Below are 24,391 nucleotides of genomic sequence, written 5' to 3' on the forward strand. Positions count from 1 at the left end.
GCTTTGGGGTGGGGGGGCCGCGCGGCCCCCCCTTCCCCAAGGCACCCCCCATGTTGAGGGCACGCGGCCTGGTACGGCTCAGGAGGGGGGGGGGCGCTCGCTCGCCCCCCTTTCCTGGCCGGCCGGGTAGCGTGCTCGGACAAGGGTCTGTTGTGGACTTGGGGGGCACCCCACGCCGTTTTTTTCCGGCGTTGGGGTTCCCCTTTAAGTCCATACCAGGCGGCGGGGCCCGCGACGTCTCCGTCGCGTGCTCCGCCTACCTGGATACCCGCTCGAAATGAGCAGACTTTTCTCCGGGCGGGAAAAGTCCGCTCATTTCGAAAGTACAGCGGACTGGCACACACACGGGCGGACTGTCCGCTCAAACCAAGTTTGGACGGACAATCTTACGGAAATTCCGTAAGACTTTGTTCGTCAGACTGTCCGCTGAAAAAGTCCGCTGAAGCCCACACACGAGCGGATTGTCCGCTCAAATGTGTTTCGGCGGACTAAGTTGGGCAGACAGTCCGCCCGTGTGTACGCGGCCTTAAAATGACCATGTTTTTATTGTAAATTATCGTGCCTCCGAAGCCCCATCTTAAACTATTTTAGCTTCAATATATTGACACATTTAGGGACGTGGCACCATTTTTTCAGTCATTTTAGAGGAAGCATTTAAAGTGGCATTAAACCCCTGCTCCACTCTTTTTTTTTTTTTTTTTTGTTAAACTGGTTCCCAGGAGATTTATGTTGTAATGCGCTAGTATGCAGCCCATATTAGCACTTTTGACAGACTTGCCTGTTATGCGAGACCCTTCAGCACTGTACTGGCAGTGCTTCAGTTAACCAGATGTGCTGCCATTTTCTCCTGGTCTCCTTTTCAGGTTCTGTCTGTTCAGCTGCTTGAATGGCTGAACTGTGATGATGCCACTCCAGTATGTGCACACAAGATTTACATCATCACAATAGAGTGGGGCTGTAAATGTACACTGAGCTGCGAATGCGCAGATCAGCATATAATACAGCTGACAGGCAGAGGGAAGATTTTATGATAGAAGAGGAGACCAATAGTGTTTGTTCTCTCATAAAAATGCTACCGGTCAACTTTTTTTTTTTATGTGACTTTAAAGCTGGCCATACATTATACAATTTTCTTGTTCAATTTCCTTTAGGTTTACCTTCAACTATGTAGTGCAAGGGTCTGCCTGATTACACACAATTGAAAGTGTTTTAGGTTTGACCTCCATATGATAGGATATTGGTACAAGGAAATTGTATAACAAAAGGCCAGCCTATTTCTGCTTTGAACATTTGTTGCTGAAGAATTTCAAGTTGCAGTACATTGATAAGTGAAAGTTTTGAGAAATATACATGTTTTTCAGAACGGCAGAAAGAAGGCATCAAAGTGTGAAAAACTGGACTCGTCATGTTGATATCTTTACAAAGGATTTTATCTTTGTACCGATTAATGAAAAGTAAGTATTTTAGATGCAAAAAGCATTTGATTGTGCTTTTCTCATTACCAGCACAGTACATTGCACAGTTTCCATTACATTGTTATACCAAGGAGCATTGAGTGCCACAAAGTGAGATCCATGTACTTTTTTTTTTTCACAATAATTGCAATAAAGGATTCATGTATCTTGTTTTACCAAGTGTTTTTAATCACAAAATGTCATTCTTAAAAAGCCTCTCCACAAAGGAACAGCAAGGTGTTTGTTTGTTTTTTTAAATCTGTTAATTTGAATGTATTCACTGAACAATGGTAAGATAAGCATGTTTAAAGCTGCCACCAACATGAGATGGTCACCGGATTCAGCTATGTTGGGAGACACTCCTCTTATTTCTTTTGGTAAGCTTTGATAATTGGCCATGTATTTCCCTTGCTCTGTACAGTAGTTCATATTTAGGCAAACTGTTCATTGTTGTGATCTGAAGATACAAGTACATTGACCTCAGCTCACTGCTTAGGGTTTAGGTATTTGACATTTGCCCGACTTTTTTATTGAACATAGTAATATTAATAATCCTGGGAATCTACAGATTCTACCTCTGTTGTGAGAAAGTCTGTTCTTGGCATGAGGCAAGGAGAACATTGGCAATGCTGGGCAGGTATTCTGAGCTTGGGACTTGTAACTGCTATAATTGTGACTAGCAAAAATAGAAGCAGAGGCCCACTTTTGTTGGACTCTGTGAGTTACTTAGTTTAAAAGGTTAACAGAACCGTCATAAAATGTTTGCCTTGCTGCTAACCCCCTACCCTCCTTCCCATGCCATGTATAATTCCTATTAAAGACCTCTACTTGAAGGCTGTAATGTTCAAACCCTAGTATAAATTCCTGCTTGTGGAAGATATGGGCTAATGGAGGATACCAGCAATTTATACTTGTGGAGTGTGTTGCAAAGCACCAGTGTATGAGAGGGTAGGGACCAGTATGGGTGGTCTCTGCTTCTGGAGACACTACATATCAAATAATCAATTGTGTGGAGCAGGACTGCCTGTCTCTCCATGGACAGCCAGTCAGGCTCGGGCCCCTTAGAATATACTGAAGACATTTGGGTTAGTTGAGCCGCCTGGTAGTACCACTATAAATTAGAAATAAAGTTTTTCAAGGTTTATGCAGTCAGTCTTGCACTTGCCAATGCTTATTGCACATTGGGCTCCAAGATGCTTTTGTCAACTGATACACAGAACCTTGTTTGCAAGTGCTTTCCCTCTAACCAGTCCACAGTGTACTGCTGTGTACAGCTTCACTGACCGAAAAGCAGACATGGATCCACTAAAAGGAATCTTAGCCCTTGTCGGATATTCTGACGGAAAGTGTCCGTGTGTGGGCTCCATCGGACTGTTTCCGTCAGAATATCCGACAGACAAAGTTTTAGAGCTGGGCTATAAAACTTTCTGACAACATGATCCGATTGGACTTTGTCCGATTGTGTGTAGAGAATTCCGATCGGACAAAGTGCCACACATGCTCAGATCAAATTCCTAGACCAAAGCTATTGGCTACTAGCTTGAACGTAGTCCTGTCGTAACGAAATAACGTCGTCCCGTTGCGTACGATCGGATTTTCCAACAACTTTGTCCGACCGTGTGTATGCAACACATGTTTCGGACAAAATCCGACGGATTTTGTTGTTGGAATGTCAGACTGTGTGTACAAGGGCTAAGTGGTTATCACTTCCGCCTGGCAGCACTAGGGTCGTTGGTTTGAATCCCAACCATGGCACTATCTGCACAGAGTTTGCATGTTCTCCCTGTGTGGGACATTAAAATTGTAAGCCCTTGAGGACAGGGACTGATGTGAATGTATGATGGGTAAAACAAATTGACGGTACTACAGAAGTACCTGTAATATATATATATATATATATATAACAGGCAGGCCAGTCATTTGCCACAGATGGTGGTTTTTACTTAAAGAGAGAGATCAATACTGTTGTATATCGTCACTAATTGTCTGCTCCATCATATTGAATTGCAAAATTTAGATGATATTTTACTGCCAGTTTATTTATCCTTTTACTTTTTTGTTTTAATTTTTAGATCCATTTTCTGAATATGGATTTAGTCTTCCTCCTGTGCATTATCATGCACTTTTTAATTTTGTACATTGATACTATTTCTATAACACATTTTCTTTTAGTTCCCATTGGTACCTTGCAGTGATCTGTTTCCCCTGGCTGGAAAAAGCTGTGTATGAGGACAAGAACGAACAGGATGTGGTTCCTTATTCAAAAACAAAAGACCGTTCCAGCAGTGGTTCTGTTATTGTATTCAATGACCGCTTGTCAAAGACAGAGGAAGCTATAGAAGACAGCAACAGTGGATCTGAAGGTGAGCGCGTTTTCCTCTCCCTTAGGTCTCTTTCACATCAGCTGACCAATTGTGTCCACCTGTCCTTTTTTCAGGCGGATGCGATCGGATCACTCATTGTGCTCTATGGAACAGCGGATATGTGTGGCATCCGATCTGGCTCACAAAATACAGACGGATGGGGATCAGTTTCCCAGCTGTCCCATGGATCAGATCCGTTTCCAACAGATCGCCCCATAGAGAACAGCAGGCTGTGTCCTCTCTGCATACCATAGAGGACACGGACCTGTCATCCGTCTGCTCAGCGGAGAGATCCCACGCTGAGCAGGCGGATCCTCTTGACTGGTTTTGCTCCGTCTGAAAGGGGTCTTAGGCATACCTCACAGTGGTCTGTGGGTCACAGAACAACAATATCCTCTCACGCTGCACTTTACCCTTCAAGCAATCCGTACAATTACGTAATGTTATATCTCTCTAGACTGCTGTGCATTCACAAATTAAACATTATAGCATTTCAAATTACTGTAGATTACTGCTAATTTGATCAGCAGTCTCCCTTCCAGGACCTTTAGCCTAAACTAATTTCCAGAACTGCAGTTTGCATATCTTGAATTAGCACCACAAATTACATAAAATTTTGGTGCACAGTAAATGATGGTATGAGAATATTTAAGAAGCTAATAGTCTTGTTTACATTTACAGTATTTTCAATATAATTATAGGATGTGCAAATTTCACATAAGGCCCCTTTCACACGGTGCTGTCCGTATATTTACCATCTGCTTGCTCAGCGGGGATTGCTCAGTTGATCCCTGCTGAGCCGGCGTATAACAAGTCCACCTCTGCACTCTGCAGGGACGGACCTGTCAGAGAGCCCGCTCTACCCCTATGGGGGGGAAAATCGGATGATTACAGACCACCTGTCTGTTTTCATCCAATCTGATCTGCCAGACGGATGGAAAATAGGGTTTCCATCCGTCTGGATTTTGCGGAGCGGATATCAGCGGACATGTCACCGCTGACATCCGTTGTTCCATGGAACTGAATGGAGCGACCGTTCACATCTGCCTAAAAAACTGACAGTCAAATCTGTACGGTCCACACGTGTGAAAGGGGCCTTACTTTTAAATCTTTTTTCTTAACTTAGAATTTTTTTTTGTTTTAGGTTCTTGTAGTTCTGGACGCAGCTCCAATCTTAAATATCCAGTAAGTGGCTGTTCATTTGTATAAAATGTATACATGCAGTCTTTGTAAATTATGTGTATACTACATAAATGTGATAGTTTTACATATTTACTATAATTCCTGTAAAACCTTCAATGCACATATGATCCAATTTATTGTGTATGACTATTGACTGCTGTGGTATGAACCAAACCTGGGCATAGATGGATAGAAATTCAGCTGGTTCAGTAGGGATCAGCCACATTTTGATCTGTGTATGGCCCCCTCCATGTTTGACAGAAGTCAGTTGTTGATCCTGGCAGGAGGATTCTTCTATCCACCTTGCTTGTGTTGATGGAGGAATCTGTTGGCTGAATGATAAAAAAAAAAAAAGTGAACTTCCGGTGTCCAGCTGAAATGTTATTTGCCAAGAGATGTAAATGCACCCCACATTTGTAGAGTATGACCTATTTAGAAACACTTTAGTGTCAGTAAGTGATGGGATTTCCTTAGGTTCCAGTTGCCATTTGTCCTAGCACATCACCATTGTTAGGCCCCTTTCATACAGGGTGGATCTGCTCAGTGGGGGATTGCTCTGTTGATTCCTGCTGAGAATCCAGATGACAGGTCCGTCTCTGCTCACTGTGGGAGGGACAGATCTGTCAGAGCCTCGCTGTTCTCTATGGCAAGATCGGATGAAAAAAAAACAGCATGTCCTAAATTACAAAAATCCAAGGTATCAAAACTGAAAAATGTAAAAGGTGTGTGTGTGTGTGTGTGTGTGTGTGTGTGTGTGTGTGTGTGTGTGTGTGTGTGTGTGTGTGTGTGTGCGCGCGCACCAAACAAAATCCAACTTTCAATCTTCCCAAAAAAAAAAAAATGATCCAACAGTTCATATGTTCAAATATCTGATGTGCTCCTTCATCAATAAAGTCCTAAGATGTTTCATCAGAGGCTGTGGCTGGTCAGATTATAAACCAGCAATAACGCATTGTCTGTATAATTGGGAAGAGCCACTTTCCACCTGTCAGTTTCTCTACTGTATTGAACAGCAGATTATTATGGGGGGAAAAAAAAAAAATAAGTGAAGTCTCCATAGCGTAATCTTTTTTAAAAAGGTTTTATTGTTTAAAACTCAGTTAAAATACACTCACACAATATACACTCTTGTGTCAGCTTGATGCTAGGGAACAATCACATTACACTATATCTCTCTGCTCCTGGCTGTAATACAAAGCTACAAGCCTTATCTTTACAAGAGCTTGATGGTGTCAGCATCCTAGCCCCACTTTTACTAAATTTTGTTGTACAACGTCCTCACGGAGCACCAGGACGTTGTTGCACAATGAAACTAGTAGGAGCAGTTAAGAATAGCACCCCAACACACATACAGTAGATGCCAATGCGATTGTGCTACAGTGCACCACGACACGCATCATGCGATGTGTATGTGGATATTGTTACTTCCTCTGGAATGGTTGCACAGAAAATATACAGTCTCCTTGCTACATGGGTAAATCTCTCCCCCGAAAAAAAAAAAGTCCTCTGGGGGGGAGTTTACTTGTGGAAGTGTTTAACACAATAAACACTAGCTAATATTAAAAGTAATGCCAAAATACAATAAATTCCTTACTACTACTAGTATCAACCCATCTGTTGAGTCAATTATTTCAAATCTACTAATAAAAATAAAGTGCCATGCAATATAATATAAAATAGTGCACTCCAGTCAGGTTGTGTCTGTGTGGGCTGAAGACCTGTTACAGCAACCATCTATACAGGGGAGATACAATGTCAGCAGTGGAAGGTGGAATGGATATCTGTTATATTAGTTCTCAGAGACTAAAAAGTATTTTTTTGATCGAGCTTCAGCGTGAAGTCACATACTCTCAGGTGAGCACACATCTCATGGGAGAAGCAAAAGGGTGTGTTAACACATGCATGAAGGAATAAGAAGGCACCTTTGGATGTTTCAGATTACAGCACTTTATTGAAGCTCTCCGTTTGGACTGCACCCTTTACATATTGGAGATTTTACTATATGAACGAATTTGTTGCATCACACTATTGTATATTCATTATATTGCATGGCCCTTTATAAAATTTACTTAGTATTTTTAAAAGTAGATTTGAATTGACTTAACAGATTGGATTGATACTAGTAGCAAGGAATTATTGTATTAGCAGTGACATTTATTTTGGCATTACTTTTAATTTATCTAGTGTGCGTGTGCGTATGTATGTATGTATGTATGTGTATATATATATATATATATATATATATTATATATAAATAACATTTATTTACTTTACTGTGTCAGGGAATTTGGCTTTTGTTCATTAGAAGCATGGCACATTGAATATTTGTTTATTTTTCACAAAAGTATGGAGTACTACTGGAGGCTTAGATGTTCAGTGTCCCCTGCAGGCCGTCCACCAGTTAAGAATATAAGTTTAAACCAGGTATGCATCTTAATATCCTGAGGTGCATGCCATTTCCCTTGGAAATCAGGGTGTAAAATAATTTGTCTCAATTGAACCCACGGCTTGGTCCAACTAGTTCACAAGCTTCTATGGGCATGGCTTATAATAAACATGTCAGGCAGAAAAGGGGCTAACTAAGCCGAATATGTGATGGAGGATTGTTTGAGCCTTATTGTAATAGACTCGTAGAAAACCTAATATATAGTCTAAATAAAAGTAGATTACAATTGGTTAGAAAATATAATTATCTTGTAATTGCATTTCAGAAAGTTACTGTACTAACTTATGCTATGACCAGGGTTTAACTCCTAAATAAATGGTCAGAGTCTCCTTTTAGTGTGACTTTACCTTTTTTGTTTGTTTTTGTAGAAACCAAAAGAAAGTCACATGGGAAAAGTGTGCAAAAGGTAAAAATCAATTTATGCATTTTCATTGTACATAGCTCATGGCATCTTTTTATTAGCTTAACCATTTGTTTTATGATAATTGAAATTGGTATCAATTATGCTAACTTGATCTTATCTGTATTCCATATTAAATCTTATCTTCACACCTGTATATGGCCACCTTTAAAATGTGAATAGTTCATTAGTATATTCCTAAATGTTTTCAGAATGTGTCTTTTGTGATGCAGTGTAGTATACTCTACTCTTGTACTTGCATATGTTTAGACGTGGGCTTTTGTTTTTTTTTTTCTCCACGGCATGCAGACCATGCATTCTGATATTTGATTCTTTGACAACGGGATCGTTGAGGACTACTGTACAAGTCTTAAGAGAGTAAGTGGCTTTTCTTACTACCATCTAAACATTCGGAGCAGATATGAGATTTGTGTGACACTGCACGTTGGATTTTTTTTTTCTTCTCTATATGGCAACCTGGAGGTGTTCTGTATACCATTGGTGTATGAAACACCCCCAGAAATGTAATTTCCTGCTTATGTGATTTGCAGACTTCTGGGAAAAACAGCAAGCCAAAGGCTAGGTTTGCATTAGTTTGGGCTGCGGGAAGGCGTGTAATCACAACCACAGTGCAATTTCCCGCACTGCACTGTGGCCGCATTTTCTGAAAAAAGGGGCAGGAACCCTTTCCCTGCATTTACAGTGGGTACATCAGCCCTAGCTAATGAATGGGCCACTGTGCCTGAGCAAAAGTGGCTATGGGGAAACTGCTTGGATGTGAGCCAGGGCTCTGATACAAGCCAGATTTTAGGCAACAAAAGGTTAATCATGTCTAAAATGGATTCAGACCCTGCCTTTCCCTACTAGAACACTGCAAGTGCATCGGTTGAATAAGAATAATAAAAAAAGCAGCATTTGGATTCACTCTGCAGAAAATAAACTTTTTTTTCCAGAGCCGAAATGGATAGTACTAGACAAGGTTTGATAAAATTTGCTGCTATGTACATTGATCACCATCAACAAAATGGAGTTATTCTTTAAGAAGCAATAATAAGTAAATATTAGGCTATGCTTGTATGACACTATTACTGTACTGTGTGTATATATACATTATATTTATCACACACACACACACACCTGTTTGTTGCCTTCATAATTTTTTTTTTTCCTTTTGATAGATATTTGAAGGTGGAGTGTCGAGTAAAAAAAAAATTGCAAAGGGAATTCAGCAGGTCCTCCATGAGAGAACTTTATCCTAAAGTACCAAAGCAGAACAACAGCACAGACTGTGGCTTGTACCTCTTGCAATATGTAGAAAGCTTCTCTCAGGTGGGTTTAAAAAGTAGGAAAAGACTGAGCTTCAAAGATATACACAGCTGCAGGCACTTCACTAAGCATAAAATAGTGCAGCTCTAAAAACAAAATTAATATACATCAAACGTGATACTAAAGTGTGGCTCGAAGGTATGAACCCTAAAGAAAAAATTAGCAATATACAGTATCTCTCAAACATGAGTACCCCCCACCCATTTTTGTAAAAAAAAATGTAAAATTATCTTTTCATGCGACACTGACGAAATGACACTGCGCCAATGTAAAGTAGTGAGTGTACAGCTTGTATAGTGTCAATTTGCTGTCCCCTCAAAATAACTCACAGCCAATAATGTCTAAACTGCTGGCAACAAAAGTGAGTACACCCCCAAGTGATAATGCCTAAAGTGGCAATATTGTGTGGCTGCCATTATTTTCCAGCACTGCCTTAACCCTCTTGGGCATGGAGTTCACCAGAGCTTCACAGGTTGCCACTGAAGTCCTCTTCCATGATGACATCATGGATCTGGTGGATGTTGTCAGAGACCTTGCGCTCCTCCACCTTCCGTTTGAGGATGCCCCAAAGATGCTCAATAGGGTTTAGGTCTGTAGACATGCTTGGCCAGTCCATCACCTTTACCCTCAGCTTCTTTAGCAAGGCAGTGGTTGTCTTGGAGGTGTGTTTGGGGTCCTTTATGTTGGAATACTATAGAAGGGAGGGCCACCTAAAGAGAAAAGGATGCTGCACACCCCAAACAATATACCAAAAAAAAGGGAAATGAAACCCCCCCCCCCCCCCCCTTGGGGGACTTCAAGGCAGCAAGTAGATTACATAAATTTAAAAAAGGTTCAGATTTTATCAATGACAATTGTCAAAAGAAGTAGACAATTAAAACAGGAGACATAAAGACAGCACAACATGTGATTTAATATAATAGACATTTAGGCATAAAAAAAAATGTTGGCGATATGCGACTGATGCGTTTCGACCCTGCTGGGTCTTCTTCAGAGGTTTATTCGTTATAAAGAAATTTACACCATATTGAAATTCACACACAAGCGTAATAATAAAAAAAAAAAAAAAAACAACACATATACATATACACACACACACCAATCACATCTTGTTGTACAATAGCTTCTGAATCTTAAGTCTTCTAAAAACTCCTCCACTTGATCCCACCGGTAGTCCCCAACCGCACGGCCCCACCCAACAGTGAGCGCAAATGCCAAAACGTGGCTTACGAAGAGTCACAATAGTGGAAAAATTCCCAAAAGCCTGGTTAGGGCGCGAAGGCGGAGAGGCAGCATCTGCAGATAAAATGCCAAGGGACAGTGCTATAAGTGCATTGTGTTTGGCACAGAAACAGAAAAATTTATTCCCAAGTATAATCAATGAACAATTGCATACTTGATAGAGAGCGAACTGGATATAAATGATATGCTAACCAGATAAGGTCTTTAAAAAGGAAATAAAATTAAATATAAATTGTTAGGAATTATAATTGTAAGGGATTATATGAATTATGAATTGGAAGTGAAAATGGACTAAGTGTAATGGTAAATTAGCAGTGAATTGACCCTTTCATGACTAAGCCTATTTCCGACATTTGGGATTTACAAGTTAAAATCCCTATTTCTTTTCATACATCAGGGGACACAGAGCCATAGTAGTTACTGTTATGTGATTAATAGGCCACCAATAGGTGATGGACACTGGCACGCCCTAAGACCAGAAGTGCACTCCCTATATAATTCCTTACCACATTACCAGGAGTACCTTCGCCAGTGTCTAAGGTGTTGGTCACGAGTAAAGATGTGCTGTGCTGAGCTCCACTGGAAGCAATCCTTGCTAGGGCTAACCGGAGTGTCCTTCAATGGGCCTAAGGAATGGTACCCAGGCCTCGTGTCTGAAGAAACAAGGTTTTGCTTGGCGAAAGCTTCTCTTTTTTAGAGAGCTGGACCCTGGGATCCAGTACTTTTTGGTAGTAAAGGCCTGTTCACACGGTGGGACTTTTTGACAACAAACATGCAAATTAGCTGTTTTGGAGCAACATCCGACCGTGTGTACGCTCCATCGGACAAACTTTTTCTGTTTTCATCAGACTTTTGTTGGCTGTGCGAACGGACAAACTTTTTGACAACATAAGTCCGATGGAGCAAAGTCCGATCGTGTGTACGCAAAAGCATCAGACTTTTGTACAAGGTACAAACACGCATGCTTAGAACCAATGCAAAAGATCAGACTACAATACAGAAGTTGACCAAAGGTGGCGCTGGAGTCATTGAACGTCCTCTTTTGAAGTGTCGTCACTACGTTCGTGTTTGTTGTCAAAAAGTCCGATCGTGTGTATGCAATGCAAACTTGTGGACTACGCCCTTTGTACAAAAGTCCAGGGGAAAGTTTGTACAAAGTCCGATCGTGTGTATGAGGCTTTAGACCATAAAAAGTTTTTTTACTGGCAGGGTGCTGTTGCAGGTAACCTATAGGTTCCCCTGTTCCTGAAGGTTTCAGAGCCCACCGTGAAGGGTGAAGATTGGGTTTATCTCAGATAACCCTGCAGCGGGAAGGTAAGTGGAGATTTCCAAGAAATATCTTTGGATTTTCTTATGAATTTCTCCTTTAAGTTTATAATGTTGTCATGCCTATGTGTCACCACTGGGGGCTGTATTGAGCACTCACCGCCTTCCGCTGTGTCAGGAGCCATCATTTCCTCCCTATCCGGCCAAAAGCAGGCGGGGGGGGGCGGTATGGTCTCTTCTCCTCCCCCCCCCCCCCCATGTCCCTTTGGGGAATTGTATGCCGAAAACTTTTTCTTTTTTTTTTTTTTTTTTTTTTTTTAAGAAAAACATGCGGCCGCTCAGTGGTGTTTTTTACCTCCGCCATGTCAGCCATTTGCTGGGCACCTGGAGACCACCGCTCATGCGGGAAAACGCTTTCTTTTGAAAACTGCAGACGCCGGCTGCACGTGGAGGAAGTTGTTCAAGCACTGTGTGTGGATGCTGCTGGCTGTGGAGGGACACATGAGCAGAGGTGGCTTACTTCAGTTTTGGTGACAGAGGCATTTCCCTTTGACACATTACTTTACCAGGATAGGCATTAATAGCAGCTTATAGCACTGGACTATAACCTTGCAGTGTACATTTTTGGTAGTGCCTCTGCTTTTGTGCTTCAGGCTACGATTAGAAAAGGGACCAGGAACTCCTCTAAGGGTTCTAAAGGGTCAATGGTTTCACAAACTAAATCCATTTCCAAAAGAATGTCATCCTCAGAGTGATGCGGCGGTTCAGATTGAGCCGCCAGCAGAGACCGTTGTTGCAGCTGTGCTGGACACTTCAGTCCATGTATAATATTCTCACACACACACACACTGTTTTCTCTTCTACCATTTCCAATTTGGAAAAGATTGATGTATGATCACTCTCAATAGTGGGTCTAAACGTAGCAGATCCCCATCTAGTGCTCAGGACCCTGTTGAGGTGCACGGGGCAGGGGATCAGGAAGATCTTCCAAGAGATTTGGAAGATACTAATATATCCTCTGAGGATCCTAATATAGAGGGAGTAGCATCACAAGACAGGTTGCTTGTACACTCTTACAGGCTCTTGATGAACCCACCTCTGGTTTGGGATCACTAAAACCTCCCCCATCTGGGGGTGCCTTTCCTATTCATTCATGGCTAAAAAAAAAAATAAAAAAAAAAAAAAAAATTTTTATATATTCCAAATGGGAACATCCGGATAAACAATATTATCCTCCCCCCATAAAAAAATTTCCACACTTTATCCTATGGAGGAGGATTTCTATAAGAAATGCGGGGTTCCAGCAATTGATGCTGCAATCGCCTCAGTGAACAGGAGTCTCACATGTCTGGCAGATAATGCGCTAATGTTAAAGGATCCAACAGATAAAAAGTTAGAACTTCTTTCTAAAAGCAATGTCTTTAGCAAGTTCAGTAGCGCAGCCGGTTCTTGCGGCAATTGGTGCATCTCAGTCCATTAAGCAACAGTTTGTGGAGATACTTAAGATTCTGCCTGATCAGCAGGCCCAGCAATGGGCTAGCATATCGGACGCACCATGCTTCACAGTAGATGCTATGAAAGATTCTATCATTCAAGCCTCACTGCTTATGCTAGGACTAGTGCATGCTCGCAGTGTTCTGTGGCTGAAAAATTGGTCAGCTGAAGCAAAGGTGTACAAAACTCTTGTTCAGGTTGTTCCCCTTTCACGGTGAACGGCTATTTGGGGACGATCTAGATAAATACATCCAAAGGATCTCTAAATGGGAAAAGCTCTCCAGTAAAGAATCAGTTTAAACATTTCTCCTTTAAGTGTGCTTCCTCACCTGTGCCAGGGGCATTGGCCTCTAGGCAGTCTTGACAGCCTCCACCGTCAGGTTCAAGGGGAATACCACAAGGGCAGCACCAGGGTCAAAAGAGGTCTTGGGGCAGAAAGCCCGCAAAGCAGAATACTAAAGCCTCCTTATGAAGGGGTGCCCTCGCTCGGGTGTGGGGGAAGGCTCCTGCAATTTTCAAAGATCTGGCAGGAACAGTGTCAGACAGATGGGTGACTTCCTCAGTTTCTCTAGGTTACAAACTAGAGTTCCGAGAGTTTCCGTCTCCTCTATTTATAAGATAAAATTTTCCCAGGGATCCAGAGAAGAAGAATTCTTTCTACCTCTGGATCATCTCTTATCCCAGCTGGTGATATCAGAGGTTCCCTTAGAGGAACAGGGCACAGGATTTTTATTCAAACCTTTTCACGGTTCCAAAACCAAACTAAGACCCATTCTAGATCTCAAAGATCTGAATCGGCACTTAAATATCCAGTCCTTTCGTATGGAATCAATCCGAGCGGTTGTTTCCATCTTGCAAGGAGAAGAGTTTTTAGCATCAAGCGATATCATGGATGCATATCTCCATGTGCCAATATTCCCCGCTCACCAGAAATTTCTACGCTTAGAGATTGAAAATTATGACTTTGTGGCCCTGCCATTCGGTCTAGCCACAGCACCGCGGGTGTTCTAAAAAATTCTGGCACCTCCTTTAGCCAGATTAAGGGCTCAGGGCATAACAGTCCTAGCCTATTTAGACTATCTACTTTAAATAAATAGATCATTCAGTCTCTGGTCTAAACCAAAGTCTAGTCGCAGCTGTAAATGACCTGGAATCTCTGGGTTGGATACTCAACCTAGAAAAATCCTCCTTAAAACCCATCAAGGAGATTACAGTACTAGGGGTTGGTCATAGATACCGTACAGAAGAAGGTATTCTTAGCCAAGACAAGAATCCGTTCCATTATAGGACTAATTCAACTTGCCAAAAACAAAAGAAAAATCCTTCCATTCGGCTGTGCATGAGATTGTTGGGGAAAATGGTGGCCTCTTTTGAGGACATCCCTTACACGCAGTTTCACTTAACTGCTACAAAACACCATCCTGTTGGTCTGGAACAAGAAGGTTCAGGCTTTAGATTTTCCAATACGCTTATCCCCCGACGTACATCGGAGTCTAAATTGGTGGTTGATATCCAGCAACCTCAACAAAAAAAAAAAAAAAAAAAAGGGGGGGGGGGGGGGGGAGGGGATCCTTTCTGCCAGTATCCTGGAAAGTGGTGACAATGGATGCCAGCCTTCTAGGCTGGGGAGCAGTCCTGGAAGAAGATTCTGTCCAGGGAAGATGGTCCAAGTTAGAAAGTACCTTGCCCATCAACATTCTAGAGAGTCGGGCAGTACGTCTGGCCCTAGAGTCCTGGATGCTAAGGTTACGGGATTGTCCTGCCAGGATTCAATCAGACAATGCCACGGCGGTGGCTTACATCAATCACCAGGGGGGCATAAGAAGTCATGCAGCCCAAAAAGAGGTGAATCATGTTCTAGCTTGGGCAGAAAACATTGCTTGCCCATCGGCACTTTTCATTCCAGGAATAGTAAATTGGCAGGCAGACTACTTGAGTCGCCAACAGTTATTTCCGGGGGAATGGTCTCTTCACCCTGACATCTTCCTCTCTATGTCAGAGATGGCGTATTCCGAACGTGGACCTGTTCGCATCCAGATTCAAACAACAAAGTCTACAACTTTATGTCAAGAACAAGGGATCCACTAGCATGCGGAACAGACGCATTAGTCTTCCCATGGGATCAGTTTTCACTGATCTGTGCATTTCCTCCCATTCTGCTACTTCCGCGCCTCAAGCAAGAACGAAAGGAGGCCATTCTGGTGTCCCAGAAGATCTTGGTTTGCCGAGATCATAAAGATGGTAGTCCCTTGGACTCTGCCATTATGGCCAGACCTTCTCGCACAGGGTCCGGTTGCCATCCTACCTTATGGATGCTAAAAGGGCCATGGGTTATCTCCCTCAGTAACATCTACTTTGGTTAATGCCAGGAAGCCAGCTTTCAGAATAGTTTACTATAGAGTCTGGAAGGCATATGTTTCTTGGTGTGAATGCAGGGATTGGCACCCCAAAAAGTATGTCAAAAGGTAGGATCCTTGATTTCCTGCAAATGGGATTAGAAATTAATCTGGCCTAGAGTACTATCAAGGGCCAGATCTCTGCCTTTTTGGTGTTTTTTCAACGGCCTCTTGCTTCTCACTCTGGTTCGTAGTTTTATTCAGGGGGGCAACACAGATTAATCCCTATCAAGGCACCTCTAAATGCTTGGGATTTAAATTGGTCTTGTTGGCTTTACAGAATCAGCCTTTTGAGCCTTTACAGGAAATTCCCTTGGTTCTTTTGACAAGAAAAAAAAAAAAATATTTTTTTGGTTGCCATTTCTTCTGCTAGAAGAGTAAAATCAGAACGATTGCTCTGTGTCCCCTGATGTATGAAAAGAAATAGGGATTTTAACTTGTAACGATAAGGTGGTTTTGCGTCCTCATCCTGAATTCCTACCAAAAGTGGTGACGGGTTTTCATTAAAACCAGGATATTATTCTTCCTTTTTTTTCCCCCCAGAGCCTCAATCTAGGGAAGAGAAGGCACTACATTCCCTTGATGTAGTTAGAGCGATCAGTGTCTATTTAAAATGAGACCGCTCCGGTTCCTAAAAACAGATTTTTTTGTTTTTACTGCCAAAAAGTCCAAAAGGGGGACAGGCAGCATCAAAATCTACCATTTCCAAATGGATTCGTCAAGTGATTGTTCAAGCTTACGGCTTAAAGAAAATTCCTCCTTTTCATGTTAAAGCACATGCGATTAGGGGGCGGTGCATAATCAGGCCTCTATAGCTCAGATCTGTAAGGATGCAACTTGGTCTTCAGTTCATACATTTACCAGATTTTATCAAATCGATGTTAAAGGTCATGAGGATATTGCCTTTGGGCGCAGTGTACTGCAGACTGCAGTACGAGTCCTCTAGCCTCTTTTTGCCCTACTTTTTTTTGTTGTGTCTCCCTCTGTCACATACCTGGTGTTGGAGCCCAGAATACAGGGAGCGGCCTCTTGTAAGCCTCTGGCTCAAGAGCCCCTGGTAGTAGAGACAGGGACTCAAGAGTTCAGAGGGGCACAAGTGCTTGATGGATGGCAGGTGTGGGGCTAGTCTGGACCTCTGGAGTAGCTGAAGAAAGGCAGACAGGAACCACAAACTGGAACACTGCCGACAGCTGGGAGGAGTTCTGTAGTGCAGCAGGAGCACATGATCAGCAGGCTGCAAAGAGGTGCGCAGGAACACTGGAGCAGCGGTGGTACGGAGGTGCCTGAGCTTGGCAGGAACTCTGAAACAGCTGGCAGCGAGGAGATGTCCTGTAGTACAGCAGGAGGACTGGATTGGCAGGCTGCTGCAGGAAGGTGCTCTGAGGTCAGGCAGGAACACAGGCAGAGTCCGACAGGCCGGGTCAACACTAGCGGGCAAAGCAGGTACCGAACAGAAGCAGGAGAGTAGTCGAGGTACAGGCCGGGTCGGTAACAGGGGGGCAGCAAACAGGCAGGGTAGACAGGAATTAAGTCAACTGGTAACAGGTAGCAGAGTCACAGGAAACGCTGTAGACTGGACAGCAAGGAGGCACAGTGACAGATTCCCTTAAATAGACCTCTGGGCACCAAGAAGAGTCACACGGCGCATGTTCGCACCATCACGCAGCCGCACGCGCCGGTAAGTTCTTCGGATAGGGATTCTGCAGGCAGGTCTTCAACATACCACCGGATCACCAGGACGTCCTTCTTGGCAACCTCCCTTCAGTTGCCATTGCTATGGGACATCCCACATAGTAACTACTATGGCTCTGTGTCCCCTGCTGTATAAAAAGAAAACAGAATTTTTAAAACCGCTTACCTGTCAAAATCCTTTTCTTTGATGTACATCAGGGGACACAGAGGTCCCTTCCTTCTTGGTATACACTTGTATTGCTTGGCTACAAAACGGAGATACTCCTGGTAATGGGAGGGCACTTCTGGTCTTAGGGTGTGTCAATGTCCATCATCTATTGGTGGCCTATTAACCACCTAGTAACTACTATGGCTCTGTGTCCCCTGATGTACATCAAAGAAAATGATTTTACAGGTAAGCCATTTTAAAAACTGTTTTTTGCTAGAAAATTACTTAGAACCCCCCCCCACACACACACACACAATATATTTTTTTGCAGATAATCTAGAGAATAAAATAGAGATTGTTGCAATATTTTATTTCACACGGTATTTGTGCAGCAGTGTTTTGAATGCAACTTTGAGAAAAGGGACACTTATGAATTAAAAAAAATAAATAAGAGTATAGCTATCCCAATTTTTTAGTATAATGTGAAAGATGATGTTATGCAGAGTAACTAGATACCAAACATGTTAAGCTTTATAATTGCACGCACTCGTGGAATGGCGGCAAACGTTGGTACCTAAAAATCTCCACAGGCAACACTTAAATTTTTTTTTCAGTTATTAGGTTAGAGTTAGAGGAGGTCTAATGCTAGAATTATTTTTTATCTCGCTCTGACGATCGCGGCGATACCTCACATGTGATTTGAACACAGTTCTGTACGCAAATTTTTTTTTTCTTATTTATATTAAATTGTGTTTTTAAAATTAACCTTTTTTTTTTTTTTTTTTTTTTTTTTTTTACTGTCACAATATATAAACATCCCTTGTGACAGTAATAGGTGGTGACAGGTACTCTTTATGGAGGGATCCAATCCCTCCTTTGCACTTCAAAGTATTCAGATCACTGAAAAACGGTGTATCTGAATACTGTATATTTTTTAAAAACCCGCGCCATTGGCAGCCGAGTAAACAGGAAGTGACGTTGCTTCCGTGTGTACATCCTGGAGACTGGAACAAAGCCATTTCCGGCTTCATTCCAGTCTGTCACTAGTCGCTGGAAGCAGCGGATCTTCGATCGGTCCTTCCCGTGGGATGGGAGGCTTGGGAAGAGCGCCGGGAGAGGGTGGGGGATATCATCCGCAATTAACAATCGATCGGCTTTTAGCCGCATAGATTGTTATCCCCGAAAAGCAAATCGCCCGCTCTAAACAACGGTACTGGGATGATGCCTGCAGCTGCGAGCATCTTCCCAGTGTAACCCCCGAAAGCTAAGTACGCACATCTGTGTACGCTCGGTGGGAAGGCGTTAACAGTGAATGTAATTGTTAGTGATTATATGTGGGGATTGCGTATAAACTATGAAATAGAAGAAGATGGACTAAGGGTGAAGAAACCAACAAGTCACTGCTAATTTACCATTACAGGTTCAGAAGATATTGAACAACAAGATGTGATTAGTAACTATATATTAAGATTTTTTTTACTATTATTCCCTTTTAGGCTCATGTGCTTGAATTTCAATATATGTAGGGTACGTTTCTTTATAGCGAATAAACCTCTGAAGACCCAGCAGGGTCAAAATGCGTCAGCATTTGCAGATCACCAACATTTTTATGCCTAAATGTTGTGCATTATTATATTTAATCACATTTGTGCTGTCTTTATGCCTCTTGTACAACAGCTCATGTTTTAATTGTCATTGTCTACTTTGACAATTGTCATCAATAAAATTTGAACCTTTTTAAAATTGTTTTTCCATCTACTTGCTGCCTTGGAGGACATTTTCCCTTTTTATGTTGGAATACTGCCCTGGGACCCAGCCTCCGAAGGGAGGGGGGATCATGCTCTGCTTCAGTATGTCACAGTACATGTTGGCATTCATGGTTACCTCAATGAACTGTAGCTCCCCAGTGACGGCAGCACTCATGCAGCCCCAGACTGACACTGCCACCACCATGCTGGACTGTAAGCAAGACACACTTGTCTGTACTCCTCACCTGGTTGCTGCCGCACATGCTTGACACCATCTGAACCAAATACGTTTATCTTGGTTTCATCAGACCACAGCACATGGTTCCAGTAATCCATGTCCTTAGTCTTCAGCAAACTGTTTACAGGCTTTGTGCATCATCTTTAGAAGTGGCTTCTTTCTGAGACAGCCATTGAGACCAATTTGATGCAGCATATGGTCTGAATACTGACAGGCGGGCCACCCCTCCCCAGCCACAGCCCTTCAACCTCTGCAGCAATGCTGAAAGCACTCATATGTCCATTTTCCAAGTACAATCTCTGGATATGACGCTGAGCATCTGCACTCATCTTCTTTAGTTGACCATGACGAGGCCTGTTCCGAGTGCAACCTGTCCTGTTAAACCACTGTATGGTCTTGGCCACCGTGCTGCAGCTCAGTTTCAGGGTTTTGGCAATCTTCTTATAGCCTAGGCCAGGGATATGCAATTAGCGGACCTCCTGCTGTTGCAAAACTACAAGTCCCATTATGGGCGTTATGCTTGTGGCTGTGAAAGCCTTGCCATGCCTCATGGGACTTTTAGTTCTGCAACAGCTGGAGGTCCGCTAATTGCATATCCCTGTCCTAGGCCATCTTTATGTAGGAGCAACAATTCTTTTTTTTCAGATCCTCAGTGAGTTCTTTGGCATGAGGTGCCATGTTGAACTTCCAGTGACCAGTACGAGGTAACAAACGTGATAACACCATATTTAACACACCTGAGACCTTGTAACACTAACGGGTCACATGACACCAGGGACCCAATTTGGACATATTCCACTTAGGGGTTTACTCTGTTGTTGCCAGCAGTTTAGACATTAATGGCTGTGTGTTATTTTGAGGGGGCAACAAATTGACACTGTTATACAAGCTGTACACCCAGTCATTTACATTGTAGCAAAGTGTAATTTCTTCAGTGTTGTCACATGAAAAGATATTTATATATTAACAAAAATGTGAGGGTGTACTCACTTTTGTGAGATCAACTATTCTAATAAAATTTGCTATTCAAGTGGTTGTAAAGCCCCCCCCCCCCCCCCCTTAACTTGTAGTGCGCAGATGAGGGCATTGGCGCATATGCAGTGAAGAAACACCCCTCCGTGCGGTTTCTTCCCCTGTGTTTGCCATGACTGCCATCACGTGGCTCCAGCTAGTCACAGAGCTGGAGTCCATGGCATCGGAAGGAAGAGGGGCGAATATGGATGCTTCCACTGGTGGGGACATCGTTGGCTTAGTTTATGGTTAAGTGCCACATAATGGGCTAGAATGCGATGCATACTAGCCAATTATGCATTTACTTTGCAAGGAAATAAAACCTATCACGGTTTACTTCCTCTTTAACCACTTCCGGACCACCCGCTGCCATTTTACGTTGCTACTTTGAAGCGGAATACTGTTATGGTAGCAGCTATCCTCTTCAGCGGGCGGTCCGCTTCAAGATAAGTGGTTTCTGTGGCAGTGTCACCAGGAGATCATTTTTATCAGTGAGAGGAGAGGGGGCACCCCATTACTCTCCTGTGCCCTCTGGCGCTTACTGGAGCTGTTGGTAGCGGCAGAGGCGATCGGACCCTCTCCCTAGCCTGACATGGAGACGAGTGAGGGGAAGATGGCCTCCACTCATCTCCATATCATTGCAGGGTGGAAGTGACGTTAAAACGTCACTTCCGCCTAACGCTCTTAAAAGGGCCTTTTTTTATTATTGCATTTCAGTGCAAATACGAGATCTGAGGTCTCATATTTAAGAGGTCCTGTCATGTGTGTTTTTTTTTTTTCTCCATTACAAGGGATGTTTACATTCCTTGTATTAGGAATGAGTGACCCAATTTTTTTTTTTTTTAACCACTACAATACAGGGCACTTTCACCCCCTTCCTTCCCAGCCCAATTTTCAGCTTTCATTGCAATGACAATTGCGCGGTCATGCTACACTGTACCCAAATGAAATTTTTATCATTTTGTTCGCACAAATAGATCTTTAGTTTGGTGGCATTTATTCACGAATCCGTTTTTTTATTTTTTGCAATATAAGTGCAAAAAAAGCGGAAATTTGGAACAACAATATTTTCTATTTTAAAAGAAATACAATAAAATCAAATTGTCATTTAAGCCAAAATGTATTCTGCTACATGTTTTTGGAAAAAAAAAAAATTCCGTTAAGTGTATAATAATTGATTTGTGCGATCACGGACATATATACGCAAATGATCATGTACATGTGTGTGCAGATAATCATTGGAACATGTGATTTTAGTGGGACATATATGTGGGGGGGGGACATCTGTTTTTTTTTTTTTATTTGGGGACATGTGTGTTTACACTAGACTGGTGATCAGTCAGTAAAAAGCTGTAAAAACAGCTCATACTCACTGATCACCAGCCGGCTGCAGCGATCTGCTCTCCTCAGCGACGACTTCTGTGTGAGGAGAGGAGAGCCGATTGCCTAGCAACCGGCTGTTTGTTTACATCACATGAAGGCCGTGATTGGACACGGCCGTCATGTGCTCAGGAGGGTCAATCACAGAGCTCTCCTGCCAATCCGAGATGTGCCGTGTCCGGGTGACACGAGCAGATCGGGATCGCTGCGCAGGCACGCACGCGATCCCCCTCCTTCTGAAGGACGTTCCTGAATGTCCTCTCAGAAGTAGAGAGGTCCCACCCGGCCGTATATGTACATTGGCCGGGTGGGAAGTGGTTAAAGAACAGTGTAAAAAATTTTATAAAAAGTTTATTAAAAACACACCCCATACCAACAGAGCTTGCATGCAGACGCAAAATATACTTGCAGCAACTGCATATGAAAACGATGGTCAAACCACACATGCGAGTTATTCTAGCCCTAGACCTCCTCTAACTCAAAACCGGCAACCTGTAGAATTTTTTAAAATGTCGCCTATAGAGAGTTAAGGGTAAAAATTTGCCATTCCACGAGCGCGTGCAACTTTAAGGCATGACATGTTTGGGTATCAATTTCCTCGTGTAACATTAGCTTTCACAATATATTTATATAAAAAAAAATTGTGCCAATTTTACAGTTGTGGAAAGAAAAGTATCCTGGATAGCTGCACACCATGGAAGGCATCTTTATGGATATGAAATAATAAAATCCAAATACAGTTACCTCATATATATAGGGGAAAAAAACAGGGCAGATAGCTAACGCGTTTCATGCCCTATAATGGTGCTCATTCAGCTATAAATAAGTGTCATGATAGGGTGTGAAACAGCCAGCACCTGTGAGCTCCATTAGGGTGGGTGTCCTGTTATGGATTTCAGAGGTTGGAGCGGCAATCTTTTTGCTCAACTTTACTGTTGCTTTTTTTAAATTCAAGAAAGTTATTCTTGCCAAAAAAAAAAGTGCACTTGTAAGACCGCTGTGCAAATACGGTGTGACAAAGTATTGCAACGACCGCCATTTTATTCTCTAGGGTGTTATATAATGTTTGGGGGTGCCAAGTAGTTTTCTAGCAAAGGGCTGTCTAATGTTGCTTCAGGCATTCAGTGCAACAGGTCTGCACCAACTGTCAACGCCCACAAGATCCCTTGTCAGCATCTTGTGCCCGAGCTGCACATGCACGGTATAGATTTTGCAGAAGATTGCAAGCAAAAGAGGTTTGCTTTATTGCAGCAGAGACCTTGCGTCATAATTTTCTTGACCTTTAGTTCTGCTATAATATCTGGCTTTGGCCATCACTTTTACAGGACATAGTGGAAGCTGGGAGGGACAGCACGCAGTTGCACAGTGCTATTATCCCTTCTTCATTATGCATACAAGAGGGGAGACCAGATGGATGAGTTAAATGAAATAATTTAGAAATATTTTGATGCATTACACAAGATTACATGAATTTAGCAGAGTCTGGAGTTTTTATTTAATGCAATTTATTTTACTCTAATTTCTAATGGTCATAGTTGTAAATATGCTACATTCCTAACTGCCTTCATTAAAAAATTGTCTTGTAGAAACCAATTGAAAACTTTGAGACTCCGTTGCATTTGGAGAACTGGTTTCCCTCCTGCGCAGTGAGAAATAAGCGAGAAAAGATCAGAGACTTAATTCTTCGGCTCCATGTTGAACAAACAAAGAAGAGTTAATAAAGCCTTGTTCTGTAACTTTATTCACATAAATGACTGTTTCTTCTAAAAGAAGACTATACGAAGTCTCATTCACGTGTTGATGCTGTACACTGGGAATGGGTTATTTGATTGTGTATCCCTTACCGCTGGCAGATGCTGAGCACAGGCTGTCCATTCAATTCTAAGACACAGCTGCATGGATTTGACCTAATGCGACAGGCGTACAGATGTGGGCAAGTGTCCTTGAACACACTGCATTCAGGGCTATTCTCCTGCACTTGGATGCCTGTAGCATTAGGAAAGATGGCTGTCCCCATGCAGCTGCTGCATCCTAACAGACTCAAATTGGCTGCCTGCATGCAGCACCTGCTGGCTAGAGCTGCCTAAACAAAAGGGGGATTGTGTAGCAATCAGCACCCGTGCGAGCAAGGTTAACATTGTGAAACATATTGCCATTATTTATATTCTAGATATTTAAATTAAAAATGTAAATATTGATTTTGTTTGTAAGTAAGCTGAATGCATTTTTTACATGTTCTATTACTAAAATAGTAAATTTATAAAGGGTTTCCCAACTGATACTTGGAGGAGTTTTTTTCTGTCCATTAAAGGGGTTGTAAACCTTAGTGTTTTCTCACCTTAATGCATCCTAGATACCTGCACATGACGGATGCACCCAACTTGCCAGCAGTCCTCAGTACTGAGAGGCCTTAAATTTTCATGTTTCCTCTAAGGTTACATTCACCCAGGTGGTAGGGTGCAGACAGGTTGCCCTGTTTAGAAGCAAATGAATGCTGCCTCTAGACACAGCTGCACTCTGCCCATTTTGTGCGCTGCCAGGAACGCAGCAGAAATAGTCCTTGGAAGCGCACAGACTGTGTCCAGGGTCGGTCAGAGGCTCTGTT

General features: G+C 42.5%; 1 protein-coding gene across 8 annotated transcripts in view; it reads left to right on the top strand.

Annotated features, from left to right (window-relative positions):
* The window catches only part of SENP7 (SUMO specific peptidase 7), a 122,739-nt gene extending 98,674 nt beyond the window's left edge, over positions 1–24,065 (top strand). For all 8 annotated transcript variants that reach the window (XM_077482490.1, XM_077482487.1, XM_077482488.1 and 5 more), the window contains 7 exons: positions 1,362–1,454; positions 3,627–3,817; positions 4,962–5,002; positions 7,814–7,851; positions 8,155–8,223; positions 9,024–9,174; positions 23,373–24,065. In XM_077482490.1, the coding sequence (XP_077338616.1) occupies positions 1,362–1,454; positions 3,627–3,817; positions 4,962–5,002; positions 7,814–7,851; positions 8,155–8,223; positions 9,024–9,174; positions 23,373–23,504 (715 nt within the window). In that variant the 3' untranslated portion in view covers positions 23,505–24,065. The remainder of the gene's footprint in view (positions 1–1,361; positions 1,455–3,626; positions 3,818–4,961; positions 5,003–7,813; positions 7,852–8,154; positions 8,224–9,023; positions 9,175–23,372) is intronic.
* Positions 24,066–24,391: the final 326 nt, after the last annotated feature.

This window comes from Lithobates pipiens, unplaced genomic scaffold (genome assembly GCF_037356315.1).
Source record: "Lithobates pipiens isolate NorthernLeopardFrog02 unplaced genomic scaffold, aLitPip1_a1.2 Scaffold_16, whole genome shotgun sequence".
Taxonomy (NCBI): Eukaryota; Metazoa; Chordata; class Amphibia; order Anura; family Ranidae; genus Lithobates; species Lithobates pipiens.